General features: G+C 43.6%; 1 protein-coding gene across 1 annotated transcript in view; it reads right to left on the reverse strand.

Moving 5' to 3' along the window:
- The window catches only part of SLC9A2 (solute carrier family 9 member A2), an 87,573-nt gene that overhangs the window by 36,444 nt on the left and 34,450 nt on the right, over positions 1 to 16,679 (reverse strand). The window contains exon 3 of the mRNA XM_060117718.1: positions 9,662 to 9,912. Within this exon, the coding sequence (XP_059973701.1) occupies positions 9,662 to 9,912 (251 nt within the window). The remainder of the gene's footprint in view (positions 1 to 9,661; positions 9,913 to 16,679) is intronic.

Genomic DNA, 16,679 nt, shown 5'->3' on the forward strand with positions numbered 1-16,679 from the left:
GACAGGGATGAATGAATGAGAAAAAGAGCTGACATTTGAATCCTGTTATTTAAAGATTTACTGGGGAGTCAAAAGAAGGGCTAACATGAGATTTGAGGACTAGTGTGGAGTTCATTACACTTTCCCACCTATTTTCCCTTCCCTTCCCTTCTTTCAAATTCCATTACTTGTACATCCCCACCGTCTCTTGCCTGGACTAGTGCACAGGTGCCTTCACCCTGCTGCCAGCCGCACGTCCCCACCCTCCTGCCCAGACAGATTGCTCAGCCCTGGGGCATCCAGTGAGCCTGACGCCATGCCCTCCAGCTTCCACCCCAGAGTACTATTCAAATATTATCAGTGTCATACGGGATGGTGTAGAAGGGTTTAGAAGCTCTCCAATCACGTATTCACTAGAAAGCAGAAATAAAGGGTGTCACCTCCCTGCTTATTACAGTTTCCAAAGGCTCCTGATTGTCTACAGAACAAGACAGGTCAAGACTAGGCATCTGCTAGGGGTTGGGGGAGGGATAGACTGGGAGTTTGGGATTAGCAGATGCAAACTATTATATATAGGATGAATAAACCACAAGGTCCTACTCTATAGTACAGGGAACTCTCTTCAATATCCTGTGATAAACCATAATGGAAAAGAATATGAAAAAGAATATATATATATATATATATGTATAACTGAGTCACTTTGCTGTACAGCAGAAATTAACACGACATTGTAAATCAACTATACTTCAATAAAATTTAAAAAAAAAAAAGACTAGGTATCTGCCTCTCTCATCACCCTCGACTCAGTTCTTGGATGTAGCCCAGCAATTCACCTGCGAGGCTTCTGCCTCTACCCAGAATGCCCTTCTCTCCATCACTAGGGCTTCAACCCGGGGGGGTCACCAGCCCCACATCCACTGTATCATTTATATGCTTTATTATCAAGGACCGAGTTTTCCTTGACTTGTAGTCAACACAGATGGGGATGGCCATCTCCCCCCAAGTAAGCTTATGTTCCCTGCTTTCTTCTGCAAAGAGACTATTTCTTAAACCATAGGGCAGGTCATGTGACACAGTCTGATCCAATCACGGTTCTCCAAGTCCCTGGGCCAATCACAGTCCTTCCTTTGAAATTTCTTCTAACCGGGGCTGGCAGGATAGATCTCTCTTTATAGGGACAAGGTTTGTAGAGATATAGAACCCAATTTGTCTGTGACCTTTGTTTCGATGAGAAGGAAGTCATCACATAGAGGAAGACAAAGTTGAGAGAGAAAGATGGCCCAGATGACATGGGAGTCCCTGGTCCCATCAGCCCAAGGCCAGATCTACAAGAATTTATTTATATGAGCCAACACATTCCCCCTTTATGGTGTAATCTGGTTTGATCTGGGTTCCCCCTACTAACCCAGAGGCTCCCTCTATTACCTGAGCTGGGCTCCTGGTTACAGAGACCCCAGGTGACTCAAGTTATACAGCTGGAGGTTAGCTGTGAGAGTGCAGTGGGAAGACAGACTCATGGCCCCCCAGGCCTGGGAACACTGAAGCTGTCAGACCAGGTGCGGTTGCAGGGAGGGGAAAGAGGCAGCAGAGAGGGAGGGCGTGCGAAGAGAAACGCTCGAGCATCAGAACGCTTACAGAGCCTCCTGGCCAGGAGACCAAGCGAGGAAGGCTTGGGGTTCACACCAGGTTGGCTTCCTCCCCTGAGCAGGGAACAACCACACCAAGGGGGGGTTCCATCAAGGTCAAGGGGCAACAGGTCTTCCTTTGGCCAACTCTTCTTGGAAGAGCAAAGCTTGACCCCCGGCCATAGCTGAATTCCCTGGTCTAATGTCCTCATGAAAGGAATGGAAATGTGATCTTAGTCATGTGTCCAAAACTGTCATGCTCAGAAGTGCAAGCTGGGTGGTCACTGTACACTGTGTCTCACTATCAGTTTTCTGAAAATGTTTTCATTAAAACAGAAAAGGGAATTATTCTCGGAAATTATACCATATTTACATTTCTGTTTATAATCCTATTTTGCACCTTGGCCTACCTATTACTAGAAAATAACTTGAGCCTTATTATTGCTTAGCCTTCAGAGTCTGAAAGACAAAAATGCCACTTTAAATTGTAAGCTCTAGACCAAGAAAATGTAGTGATGACTTGATCATCAAATCATTTTCTACAGTATACTTGAAACACGGGCCAGTAGTAATATAATCATTTTCAGATAAAGACAAAGATCAGTCAAGAAACAGTCAGAAAAGCAAAGTGATGGCAGAACCAAACAGCAAAAACTAATGGTGAGCTCTATGGAGCAAAGCTAACAGAGATATGATACAAGCCACACATGTAATCTTCAATTTCCTAATAGTCATGGTTAAAAATGTAAAAAGATGCTGGTGAAGGCAACTTTCATAATATGTTTACTTAATGCAACAGATCTAATACGCTGTCATTTCAACATGCAAGCAATATAAAACACATTCATGAGATATTCTACAATCTCTTCCTACTAAATCTTAAAAATCTGATGTCTATTTTACACTTAAAACACACCTCAAGTTAGACTGGCCACATTTTTAGTGCTCAAAAGCCACATGTAGCACATGACCACAACAGTGGACCACACTCAGGAAAACAAGTGGCAGTCCACCGGTTTTGTTCCTCCTTCAAAAAACCAAGCAAATACTGGAGTTTACCAGCTGAATCTATTTCATTAAAAGTTTAAACCATCAAAATAAATGAAAATAAGTTCCCGAATCATTTACACTAATCTGGGCAAATACTGTGTCATCTCACGTATCTGGAATCTAAAAAAAGCAAAGTCACAGAAACAGAGAGTCAATTGGTGGTTGCCAGGGGCTTGCAGAGGTTGTACGGGAAACAGGTAACAGTGGTCACAGGCTACAAACTTCCAATTATAAGATGAATAAGTTCTGGGATCTAAGGGGCAGTATGGTGACTGGAAAATCCTGGATGTGATGGTACATTTGATAGTACAGGCAGTTAACAATACTGTATTGTGTACTTGAAGGTTCTCACCACACACACACAAAGAAGGTCAGCTACGTGAGGTGAAGAACATGTCAGCTAACTTTATGGTGGTGATCCTTTTGCAATGTACATATATTATCTAATCATCACGTTTCTACGCCTTAAACTTACACAATGACGTGTGTCAATCACATCTCAATAAAGCTAGGGGGAAAAAAAGGGTTATAATTTCAAATTCCTTCCTGCCTTTTCTAGTTTTGCCCTGCAGGTGAGGCAAAATTATACAAAAGAAAACAAAAGATAGGTGAGTCACCATTAAAAATATAATACAGTTTTGTTTGTTTCTTTTTCACTTTTTTCCTGAATGTGTCCAGAAAATTAAGGGAGATATGATTTTTCTTTTTTCTATTGTTTAACTAGTTTCCTGCCTCAGTTTACTATCTTCCTCCCGTACCCACTGCCCCCGTGCCATTTAGTGTTTGAGGTGGCCATATAAGGGTTTTTTTAAATATTTTATTTTGGCGGTTTTGAAATACATACTGTTCTTCCACTTTTATAGGTCTGTTATTTTACAATTTGCTTCAACTTAAATAGAACTGAATTGGTCACTGTAAAAACTCATTCTTTTTGTTTTTGTTTTTGTTTTTTTGCTGCACCACGCAGCACACGGGGTGCAGGATCTTAGTTCCCCGACCAGGGATCGAACCTGGGCCCCCTGCAGTGGAAGCACAGAGTCTTAACCACCAGATCACCAGGGAAGTCCCCATATAAGATTTTAAAGAGGTCAATTCTGACCAGTCAGAGCTATCAGTGAAGGCATACAGCATCATCAAAAACAAAGCTTTTATTTGCCAAGACAATATAAGGTACAAAGAGACAGTGAACAGAGCACGAGACCCAGAGCCATAGATGGAAGCCTGTGTTATGGTCCCCTCTCTCCTTTCCCTCCAAACTCTACCTCCCTGCTGTTCTATGTGATGTGCAGGCATGCACAGACACCCCCCAGCACCTGGACTTAGCCCTGGTCTAAAGCATCCTCTCCACCTGTCCTGCTCCAAGAGCCCCAGCTGGCCTGCAGTGAAGCCAATAGCTACTCTGCATGCTGGCTGCAGGATTAAGCCAATTCTTATGCAACTGACTCAGTCTTTAATAGCCATTTCTTCTAAAAGAAAAATTTTTTTTTGTTTCAGGGGAAGATGTAGGTGTTAGGTTAGGGGTGAATTTGAAGTTTAAAGCTCCAACTAGAAATAAGATGATGTGGCCTGCTCGCTCTCTGTTTTTTCAGGCTTTAAGACTAATTCGATTTACATGGAGGCCAGGCCAGAGACTAGGTGATAACTGATGACTTGTGTGCAGACTAGCATTTACCCAGGTTGTGTTATCCAGATTGTTTTGTTAAAGCTCCAGGTCACCTTCTTACACGGAGAAAAACATCCAGGAAACATGAGAAAAGGCTAGGGAAAATTAATAAAAGATACCTGTCTTACACTCAAAATAAACAAATGATCAAACATGATGCTTTGGATCATGTTTTATGAATGTCTTGAAATGTCACGTGCTCTTTTCTTTTCCCCCATATTTTGAGAAGACCAGTAGACGTGAACTAGTCATTCTGGCCTTTAGCGCTCTGGTTTCCTAAGACTGTATCTTGAAGAGATGGTCTCCTAACCACTACAACTGGTGGGCAAACCAGGAGCAACCAGAAGAAGAAGCTACAAAATGGCCAGCAAAAGCATGCTTTCTTATTGTTCTCACAGCTTGCAATAGATGACAATCACCAATTCATACAAAGGAAAACAGGAAAGAAAGGGAACCTGATCTTCACAGCTTCAGCAGTGACAGCTTCCGTCCAGCGAGGTCAGCCCGGCTCCTGCTCCTTTATCCCTGAGCCTATCATTCTGGAAATTCCTGTTAAAGTCTCATTTTAAAAATGTCATTGAAAGTGCTTGTTTTTATTGTTAGAGTGGATACTGGGACATATCCTGGACGGGCCTGTTAACGGGAGACCCAGGGCCCAGGCCTCACCCTACAGCCATGGTTTTTGCCCACCAGGGGCCTCACTTTGCTCATTCATAAGATGGAACTGGTAATTACCATTTCCTACTTTCTTTGCAATAATGCTGCTAGAATAATTGAAACAGCAAACCGAAAATATTTTAAGTGACCTCTAGAGAAGAAAGACTAAGGAATTATCAACCCATGAAAACAAAACTAAAGAATATTGGGTGCCTGCTGTCCTATCAGAAGGAGGACTTGGCCATTTTTTTTAAATTCGTAGAGCACAGCAAAGAGATATCAGTATTTCCCGGCAGGCTGCCAGCTGCTGTGGGGACCAAGCACCTCCCACTTCAGGACGGTGGGTTTTCGGCATCTCATGACTGGATCCCAGGGCAATGTACAAGGTGAGGACCAGAAAGGTGCCTGATGCCCACAAGGGGGAAAAGAGTTCCAGCTCAGTTCATGTCGGTGTGGATCTGAACTTAGGAATCCCTTAGGCATCTGTTAGTGTCCTTGGGTAAGGGGGATGATGGGAATCATTTTTGTTTTATCTCTGCGCAGTTTTCTGAACATAAAGTTCAAAACACGTGAGCCAAGACACAAATTTCTAAAATCAATGCTATGAGTCCCCTCTCCAACCCCAACTATAGAGCTGTGATACTCGAAGGGTCCAGTGCTACTGAGACATGAGGGGTCTTGTTTAAGAGACTAGAAACTTTCCCTTAACTTTAGCTCTAGAGCTGTGGAAACGCACTCTGACGCACACACATGCACACATACACACTTTCCCTACTACAACAACTTATCTCAGTACAGAAATGAGCAGAAAGATACTAGAAAATTAGAAAACAGGAACTTTCATCTACCCCCTAGTGTTTGAAGCTAAAACTCTCCTGAACACACAGGAACACGTGGACACAAATAATTCCTTAACGTTAAATTAAGAACTGAAGTATTAGGAGAGGCCACAAAGGGGAAAGAAAACCTCAGACTGTCCAGAAGTCAGCTCTCCAAACAGCTTCTAAGACAAAGAATGAGAAGACAGATGGAACTCCACCTCCTATTAATTTACTTGTTGTCAGTGAAGATCATATGAGATCACAAGTTCATGACAAAAAACCAACAGCAGTGACAGTAGGCTTTGTGGATGCCAAGATACACTGCTTCCAACATCTTTCCAAAGAAATCAAAATGCTGGAATCCTGCCCAGTGCTTTCCTACCTACGACTAACACAACACTGTAAAGCAACTATACTCTAATAAAATTTTTTCTTAAATTTACATAGAGTAAAATTCACTTTTCTTTGGTATAGAGTTCTGTGAAGTGAGATAAATGCACACAGTTGTAGAACCTTCACTACAATCAAGATATAGAACAGTTTTAAATTCTCATAAATGCTCTTTAAATTCCCACAAATTCTCCCATTCTGCCCCCTCCTAGTCAACCCTTCTCTTCATGTCCATCCTCTGGAAATCACTTACCTGTTTTGTCTCTATAGTTCTGCCATTCGCAAAACATCTTATAACTGGAATCACACTGAATTTATCCTTTGGAATCTGAGTTCTCTCACTTAGCAATATATATCTGAGATTTATCCATGTTGTTGCATATGTTAATAGTTCATTACTTTTTATGGCTGAGTGGGATTCCATTGTACACATGTACCATAATTAATTTATTCATTCACCAGATGAAAGACATCTGAGTTGTTTCTAGGTTTTGGTGATTATGAATAAAGCTGCTGTAAACATTCACACACACACACACAAAAGACACTGCATTTTGAACCCAGACCCATCTTCTGCTCTACAGAAAGATGTTTCTTCTTCATCAGACTTTTGTATCAACTACCTGCTCATTACATGATCTTATTCTAAGACAGGCTGCCCAAGGGTCCACCCAAGACAAAGTTGAAGCACAGGGGCATCGGAAAGGCATTAAGAAGAGGAAGGAAGAAGGCGAGAGGGATGGAGAAGCGGGAGAGAGAGGGGAGGACAAACCCTGGGAGGACCAGGTTTCACGCTCCACACTCTTACAAATTCAGAGAGAGGTGCGTCAACCCTTCTCTCAGCTCCCCAGCTGTCTGACCCCTCTGCAGATTTCCCTTTCCGTGTGGCTCCCATTTCTCTTAAACAAAAAGGGACTCTACTGAGCATGCTCAGAAGTCACATGCCTTCACTCCCATTAACCTTAACACCTGCTTTTAAACGGTAAAAGAAGGTGCCGTCAGCATGAAGTACGATAGGAATTTCTATACTTGGTACAAGTTAAATGCGGAAACAATTACGAGTTCTATAAAAGAGGTGGCCGTGGATGTGCAATGTTAATTACATCATGACACCGATGCCCTGGACCAACATCCTCCAGTAAGGACAGTGATTACAGCGTGGGAGTGCACACAGTGCACTCTCCAAAGGGTGGACATGCACGTCTGTGATGTACCCCATACGGAGACAACACACACGGTCAGGTCTTGAAGACCACACTAATCACCCCACCTTAGGAAACAGGGTGTGACTTCTGAGAACAAACACACTTCGACGTAAATCCGTCCCTTCGTTCGCTCTCACAGCATTAACAGGGGTACGTGGTAAAATGCAAAAGTGTTTAAATCTCCTGGAATATTTCATGTCATTGTTAACATAATTTTAGTGCACTCACGGTGTGCTATGACACTATTCACGTCAATGCAATAAGGGACTTTTCTGTGCACTACGTTGTACAGTAAATGTTTACTTTGAAGTTGTGGACAAAAGTGAGGTTTTTCTATCTGCCAACAAACCACAGTAGAGAACTACCCGTGCAGTGTCCCAGGAATACGTGGCCCCATTTGTCCCTGATGTCCTAATTCCCAGAGCAAGGAAAGCCCTGATCCCATCTTTGCAGGAGGTCGGGGACATGAGGCATCACAAGCTCTGTGGACTCTGGGCCCCCCCAGACATTTCTAAGCAGAGACGCCCCAGCACTCCAACCCCATCCAACACTTCACCTGTCCTCCCCACACTCGGGAGAAGCATATTTAGATAACTGTGTGAGGGTTCTAGAACTTTTACATATGCACTTGGTTGAAATATATTCAAGGTTCTTACACCAACCATTGTTACAATACTGCTGGGAAACTAGACACAAAGTCCCTGCCCTGTAATCTTTGCAGAGACCTTGTCACCAGCTGATCAGACACTTTCAATGACACCAGTCAAAGAACAGAGAGGAAACTGGAGGTCATACAAAAATGATATGAATAGCCACCAGGAAGGCACTGCACATTTCATCACTGGGTCAGACTGGATTAATACGGTGCTTTATTTAGGTTCCCTGGGATACAGAAAACCACACAACCTTCTAATGCATGGCTTTCACTACAGTGGGTTCCACTCTCCTCGTAGAGAGGAGAAAACTCCTCCTCATCTGCTTCTGCTATGAAAGTGGCAATGCGGGGCAAAAGCAAAACAATCCTTAGTCAAAGCATCATCTAAATCAGGGTGCAAGAGAAAACTTCAGGAAGAACTAGACCTACATTTACAACACAAAACTCTAAGTAGCGTAGCAGGCCCCAGCAGGACAGCCTAACATGTATTAAGCTGTAAATAAATATTTGTCAAAATTAAAACTTTTTTTTTTTTTTTTTTTTTTTTTTTTTGCCCACAAGGCTTGAGGGATCTTAGTTCCCTGACCAGGGATCGAACCCAGGCCCCCAGCAGTGGAAGTGCAGAGTCCTAGCCACCGGACTGCCATGGAATTCCCCAAAATGAAAACTTTGAAAGGCATTCCATTAGTAAGCATTTCTCACTGGCCCTATACAAGGTGTGACCCTAATATGACAGGCTTATTCTTGGAAGCTGTAGAAATATCCACACCCAACAAGTACCCGCCTTCAAAGTGACCCTCCAACGGCTAAAACTAGATCCAAATGCTACCGTTCTCCGGCCACTTGTAGAACTTTTTGAGAACATCCTTCCAATCAGTGAGTGAATGATACACAACTGCGTCTTTAATAAATAATTTCTTGCTTTATCCACTTCTTGCTTTATAACCATACCTCTTTCTTTAAGAAGCTGAACTCAAAGTACACAATGGCATGCCTCATTCACTGAATTTTGCTTTGAATGATGTAAAGCTATGATCTCAAATCAAATCTATCATACAGAGTGAAGGTTCTCTACTACTAACATTGTTCAAAGGAATTGACATAAGCAATTCCAGACGCAGTTTGGGGGATACAGCCTGGGTGGAGTTAGTGGACCTGACCAACACTGAATGGGCATCAAACTCTGAAAATTCTTGGTGCCTGACCATCCACCCCAACACTTTATTGTCTTATTTCATGAGATCCAAGAGGTCAGTTTTAAGGCTTCCATTTTAGCACCAGATCACTTGCCTACACTTTTTTTTCTTTTTCTTGGCCGCATGTGGGATCTTAGTTCCAGAACCAGGGATCGAACCTGGGCCCCCTGCAGTGGAAGCACGCAGAGACTCAACCACTGGACTGCCAGGGAAGTTCCGCTTTAGGATATATTTGGCTGATCCATACTTTCATTTCTTTGAAACAAAGAGAACGAAAATCTACTTTTAATTTTTCTTAAAAGAATTCAAGAACATCTACTCTTTTACATAACATATTCAACTTTCACATCGCAGCTTAGAATACCTGAATTCCACGAAATGCCACCAAGTGCTTTTAACAAGGAGTTCAATACTTACGCCATGATGCCCGACAGGTGGAACATCTCGGCTGTGATGTAGGACAAATAGCTGTACAGGAAGACGAACAGCGGTTCGATCACGCGGATGTTGTGTGTGAAGCGAGTGGTAAACGCCGCGATGAAGCCCAGGAAGATGCCAATCAGCACCCCGCCAATCCCCACGACGAAGAAGTTGGCAATTCCAGCAAACACGTCGATGGTCTCGATGGTCTTCATCTGACAGAAAGACTTGAACAGGTTGTACAAGACCTGTGGGAGAGGCAGAGGGCACGTCAGGACCCCCCAACTGCCCCGACATCCTCACGGCCCCAGAAGTCTTCCTGCCTCCTAACAAGGGCGTGTCTTCTGTGCCCCAAAGTGGACGATCAGTGGGAGTGACTGGGCATCTCTTTTTTTTTTTTTTTTTTTTTTGGCAGTACATGGGTCTCTCACTGCTGCGGCCCCTCCTGTTGCGGAGCACAGGCTCCGGACGCGCAGGCTCAGTGGCCATGGCTCACGGGCCCAGCCACTCCGTGGCATGTGGGATCCTCCTGGACCAGGGCACGAACCCGCATCCCCTGCATCGGCAGGCGGACTCTCAACCACTGCGCCACCAGGGAAGTCTGTCTTTATCTCATATTTTAACAGTGCGTTTAATAGCTGCAAACAAAAAGCATTGATGAAAGTGTGTCATCAAGAAAACTATTTCTAGACGTGAGAGAGAGGAGACTTCAAAGTTATTTATGTGACCTACTGCTAAAACATCACTTTTCGGATCCTAAAGGATTATTTTAAACAGCTTGGTTGCCGTTCAACACACCCTGCTTGCGTTGCCAATGCTTGGGAGGAGTATGTCCCAGAGAAAGCTTGTCAGTGCTGGCTGTGAATTTAGGGACACTTACAGGCCCCTGTTGTGGGGTTGCACCATGGAAGGGACCCACCCATCCATACAGGTCCCCTCCCTGAAGACATCCTCCTCCCAGGTCACTGAGGTTCTTGTCCCACCCACACATGCACCTCTGGTGAAACACAAGACCTGATGGAGCTTTCTTCAAGCCAAGAGGCAGCAACGTGTGTGTGTGTGTGTGTGTGTGTGTGTGTGTGTGTGTGTGTGTGTGTGTGTGTGTGTGTGTATCTACTATAACTTCATGCACATTTGTCCTTCTACACTGTTGCTTGGTTTCTGAAAAATTTACAGTCTTTTACATAGTTTAATTAAGTCTTCAAAAATGTCAGGCATTCACACCTGCCGGGCAGGATGCTTTCAAACATGTTTCCAAGGACCACTGAGCAAATGGCATGGGAAGTGATGCCTTTCTCTGGAGTAATTTTTTCATGAAGCCAGCAAGTGAAATACGGTCAGGCACATGCCCTGCTTCTTGTGATATTTGCAGAGGGAATCTCCAGGAAAGCCGGCTAATGGGACACTGGGATGAACACCTTTGGAGCACAGGCCGTGCTACACCCTCCTTGGGATTCTGAGAAACTCAAAATTAAACCCATCCGTCCACGGGCACACAAAACGTCAGAGGCAATACCAGGATCCAGGTCTCCTAGCTCTGGGTCAGTTCTTCAATTTTAACCATGAGAATGAGTCAGACACTCTGCTAACCAGAGTGTGTCCTGGCAAAAAGCCATTTCACCCTTTTCTACTTCAGTAACGGTCCTTTATAGCCTACACATTACAGGTTTCGGGGAACTTTTCCCTTTTCTACTGTATCATAAACTCCTTGTAATTCAGGATCTTGCCTTATTATGATTTACTTCTTCCATGTTGCCTAGTAGATGATAATAAATGTCTGTTGGTTTTGACAAAAAATAAAAAACAACAGTGGATTATTACTTAGAAAGCAGTGGGGCTTTTTCCCTTCTCTTGATTGTTGGTGTAACAGTTGAAAGCATTTGGTATTGGACCACCAAGAAATGACTTGAGCTTAAGAGAAGAAAAAAAGCAACTCACAAGCCCGAGGACTTAAATATCCTGAGGGGTCCTCATTTGCCAGAAAAGAACTGGCTTCAAGCCGTGCTGCTTCCTCGCATCCAGAGACTGCTGCATACGTCAGATTTCATCCACATCAACACGCCATGATCACTTCCTGAGAGCGGATCAGAGATGTTCTATATTTACCCCTTGCCTCTAAAGAGCCCAGGCCAAAAGGTGACGGTCACCTGCTGCTCAGGGAGAGGGACAGATTTTCCAGCCTCCAGCCCTGCACAGATAGCCTCCCCGGGCCACTCGGGCTCTGGGTTCCGACCCCCGGTTTCCACTTGCCTGCCTCCCGCCCGCACCAGTTGAGTGGCCCCTGCAGCTACTGCAAGACTCACTTCCTTTATACCATTCCTCACTCTCAAGTTGAAAATTGTTGGCTGCCTGACTTAGGGAAGAAGGCTCAATACACCTGATGCATGTTTTTAATGCTTTGTGACACCCTGCGGTCTAGGACAGGGTCCCACCACGGCTCTACAAAGCACACCGTATGTATTTTCAGCCCTGGCCCTGGCTTCTCTTGATAGAAACCCAGCCCCTAAACCGAGGGAAACCCTATCTGTCTTCCACGGCGCCACTCAAGTCGCTGTTCCTCTCCGGGCTTCCTGGATTCCTTCCGCGCCTGCACGTCGGCCTTCCCTCCGCCCCTCCTGCAACACAGGTGATGCCCCAAACCATCCAGCATTTGGGGATGCGCCATCCTGTGTTGCTGGTGCGGCCTCTTGAATGCCAAGCTCATTTCCTCCGAGGAATTAGAAATCCCCTGTGCACAGAACCCAAGTCTTCTCCTTCTGTCTCAGCTCCCCTCCCCCTCCCTACCCCATCTAGACCCTGATGAGGTCTCCAAAGGAAGCTCAGGTACTCATTCCAAAGGAACAACGGGAATACACCGTAATCTTTCCCAAGCTGTTTTCCAGGCAGCCCCAGCCATGGCATCTCTCAAACGTACATTCCGTGTTTAATATCCCTTTAGGTTTTGCAAAGAGTAAAGCTGAGTCACAGGCTCTTCACTTTCAGTGCGCTGTCAGAAGCTCCGGTTTCATCATTCCACTTCCTCGGATGCTGGGGCCACCTTACGAGAAACTAGCTTAGGTAGAGACGTTACCTTGACAACCAGAAAGCTTTCCATAACCTCCCACCCGTTGTACACTGAACCTGATACCTAGGGATGGGCACAAGATAAAATTCTTTTAGTTACAACCAGCCATAACCCCACAGTTATTTAGTTCATGCCAGTTACGTCCTTTAATTTTACCACAAGGGGATCTATATAGAAAGGTGCTTTTGAAGTTATAATTTACATGTAGTATATGTATATGTATTATGTATGTGGCTACAATTATGTCTCTAGTTGGTCTGTGCAAAGTTGACCTCAACTTGACAACTGTATCTTTAGAAAACCGAAAAGCCAGGGGTGCCTGTTTGCTGGATTCTATCAATATAACAGGCTAATGTGACAGCTGAGTACTTTCAAATGTTTCTACTCATTATTATTTTTTTAAATACTTGTGTATATTAAAATTAGATATGATCTGTTTTGAGCTTTGATTTAAAATGTGCAACAATGCAGTGAAATCATGTACTGCAAGGATGCAAACAATCCAGAGTTTTTGTTCAGCATAGCTCTGTTCCAGAAAAAGTTTTCAGGTCGCTTTTCCTGATATGGAACACAAAGGATAATCATTTTTGCATAAGTAATTTTAAATCTGTTCTGCTATTTGCAAAAGCAAAATTAAGTACCAAGTGGTCACTCTTTACTCTCCAGCTTCCTGAGTTAAATTCCACTGCCCGGCACATAATGTCTGGGCCATTAGTGTGTACCCCTAGCTTCTGACTTAAAAGCCAGCTCTCCTTAACCAACTCTAGTTAGGGTAGACTGAGGAAGCTCTGTAAGTGTTCTTGGAAAATGTGTCAGAATATTCAGTGGTTGCCTTCACACCTTCTAGAAATTACCATGTAAGCCTAACTCATTCGATCATGGACTACAATGGAAACAGCAGTACTTCTCAGATAGCTGAGAACCTGAACAATCTTTACCCAATAAGGGAAAGTTGGAAAGGTTTTCTTAAAATATTTCCTATAAGGGAAAGCACAAAAATCCTATTTAAAAATCTCAGCTTTTTCTTTTTTGACGGTCATTTCTCCAGTTAATGCCAATCTATGATAGCCCCAGACCATAGAACAAAGAGTTTGACTTCAGTTTATATTATATATTATCAATTTCCCTTTGCTTTGAGACATTTTTATGGTAGATTTTCTCCCTTTCAAATCTTCTAAGCTCACTGTTGAACTTACCAGTTAATTGCCTGACCTACAATTGTGCTCATCCTCCAGCCTATGTTTTGTTTTGTTTTGTTTAAATTTTATTTATTATTATTATTTTTTTTTTGCGGTACACGGGCCTCTCACTACTGTGGCCTCTCCTGTTGCGGAGCACAGGCTCCGGACGCGCAGGCTCCGTGGCCATGGCTCATGGGCCCAGCCGCTCCGCGGCATGTGGGATCTTCCCGGACCGGGGCATGAACCTGTGTCCCCCGCATCGGCAGGCGGACCTCTACCACTGCGCCACCAGAAAAGCCTCAGCCTATGTTTTTAACCTGACTTCTGTTTAATCTCTACCCTTCTAGTTGCAGCATTTAGTGACTCAGCCTTCTCCATGTATGCAGCAGGGTCTAAGTTTTTCATACCTTTCCCTAACCCATGAGTTCCTTAAACCTCTCCTAGAGATAAGACTAGATGAATGAATCAAAGAATCTTCTATAAAACATCTCTACCTCTATTCTTTGAGAACACCTGACTAGGAGACAAAATTATAATTTTTTTATACCATTTTCTAATTGTTCCTAACACCTGGTCAATTCAGCCCACTATTCAGCCAGTCTGGTGAAGGAAATACCTGGTGGGTTATTCTTCAGTGTTAGGTGGGCAGAGCCCCCCAAGCACACGCTGATATCTGTGGGAGGTGGCTTTAAGGGTCCACATGGCTTTTGGCCCAGGGTAAATAACCTACCAACGAAGCCTCTTTCATTTGAAACCACTAGAGTCCTTCTGACTTACAGGCTTTGGCCTGGAAACAAGGGCTCCACATCTAAAGAACAGCCATGCCCTTTCTCCGTCCTTGGCCCGCTTCTTGCCGTGGAATGGCTGGCCCTCAACCTGGCTCACTGCCGTCTCTGGGTCAGCCCTCCATCTCAACCGTAAAACCACATCTGATGGCTTTGAGCCTCTGGACAGGAAGCACAGGATGTGCCTCTAGAAGGCACGCTTTAAAGGGTAGTTTAGCCAGATCGTTTGCTGAGATCTGATTCTTGACACACTCAAAGAATGGACCACCGAGGCGAATGAACGAGAAATCTCAGAAGAGAAGGGAAAGCAGTGCAAAGATACAGCAGGTCCTTCTGAAACCGACCTAATGTTGCTACCTTGCCCTAGGAGGAATGCAGCAGGGTGCTATTATTTCTTTGTAAAGTTTTCTATACCCTAAATAGACCCAAGATTCCCACACTGAAATTCCCACAGTCTCCCTAGAACCAAGGTAAAAATGTATATATCTAACATTAGTCACAATGGAAAACTTCATGCCTCCGGAAATGAGAATGAGTTATAAAACATCTTCATTGTTATGGCAGTTTCCCAGTTAAAATTTAATACTGGTGAGTTAATGACTAAGCACCGTTAATGAATAATGGAATAAATGAAGTGGATTTTGTTACTTGAGTGAAGTAACTGCACTGTCTCAAAATAGCTCTTAGCTATACTAAAAAATGGTGTTTCCTTATCAGTAAATGATTTTTATGTAATAATATCCACATGGAGTTAACGAACATCCTTAAAGGTGATATTTTATTCAGGTCAGGGGTCTGAATACAGGCTAACAGAGAATAATGTTGGTTTCTATGTTAACTTGTTTTTTGTGTGTCACATTATTGTAAAGTTTAACTGAATTATTAAAAGGATATTCTAAGCTTGTTTCTGAAGCTGATCACAGTAATCTACCTTTGGATGAGGATCAGATGCCCCATGACCTGCACACAGGACACTACACATACTGGAAAAGACATCATTTAAAGAACCCTCTTGGGGACTTGCCCTGGTGGTCCAGTGGTTAAGAATCCACCTTCCAATGCAGGGGACGTACGTTCGATCCCTGGTGGGGGAACTAAGATCCCATATGCTGCGGGACAACTAAGCCCGCGCGTCACAACTACTGAGCCCGCATGCTCTGGAGCCTGCGAGCCACAACAGAGAGAAGCCCGCGCACTGCAACGAAGATCCTGCGTGCCGCAACTAAGACCCAACGCAGCCAAATAAATAAATAAATAAAATTTTCAAAAATAAAAATTAAAAAAAGTGACAAATTACAAAAAGAATCCTCTCTCCAACTTCGATGGAAGGACCCTCATCAGGCACTCTTTAAGCAACACACACACACTAAAACTGAAGCGAATTGACTCTTTTTTTTCTTGAAATCTACGTTAACTTTTAAATGAATCAGGAATACCATTTTAATAATAGGAACTAACAGAGGGGATAATATAAATTACTTAAGTTACTTAAATACACTTTACTTAACATTTCCTTCAATTTTCTTATTTGCAAAATGGGAAGAATACCTATTTCATAGGCTGTTATAAAACTCCGAGCACAAGGTATGCATTCGCTACCGTTCCTATCACCATCACTACTACAGAATCCTGGCTAACCTAAAACAGCATCACCCATGCCCGCCGACTGGTTAACCAGCCCAAGGTCACCTGAGTGTCCTTGACTGGTGGAGAAGGTCTGGACAGCCATGTGGGTGAGGGGAGAGGCTTCTCCCCTGAGCTCAGAAAGCAGGTCAATCCTCCAATGTTAAGCTCATGAGAGCCTCTGACTCTAATTATGTGGCAATTAGTGAGAATTAAAAATAATTTGCATTTTCTGAATAAATATCCATTTATGGGAAAATGGTGAGGACCCAACATCTGCTGGCTGAGTAAGAAGAGGAAGTGAGCTGTGTGATGAAAAATCTGCCTCCAATCTGGAAATAAAAAATACACCCTCCCCAGAG

The sequence above is a fragment of the Mesoplodon densirostris genome, chromosome 14 (assembly GCF_025265405.1).
Source record: "Mesoplodon densirostris isolate mMesDen1 chromosome 14, mMesDen1 primary haplotype, whole genome shotgun sequence".
Taxonomy (NCBI): Eukaryota; Metazoa; Chordata; class Mammalia; order Artiodactyla; family Ziphiidae; genus Mesoplodon; species Mesoplodon densirostris.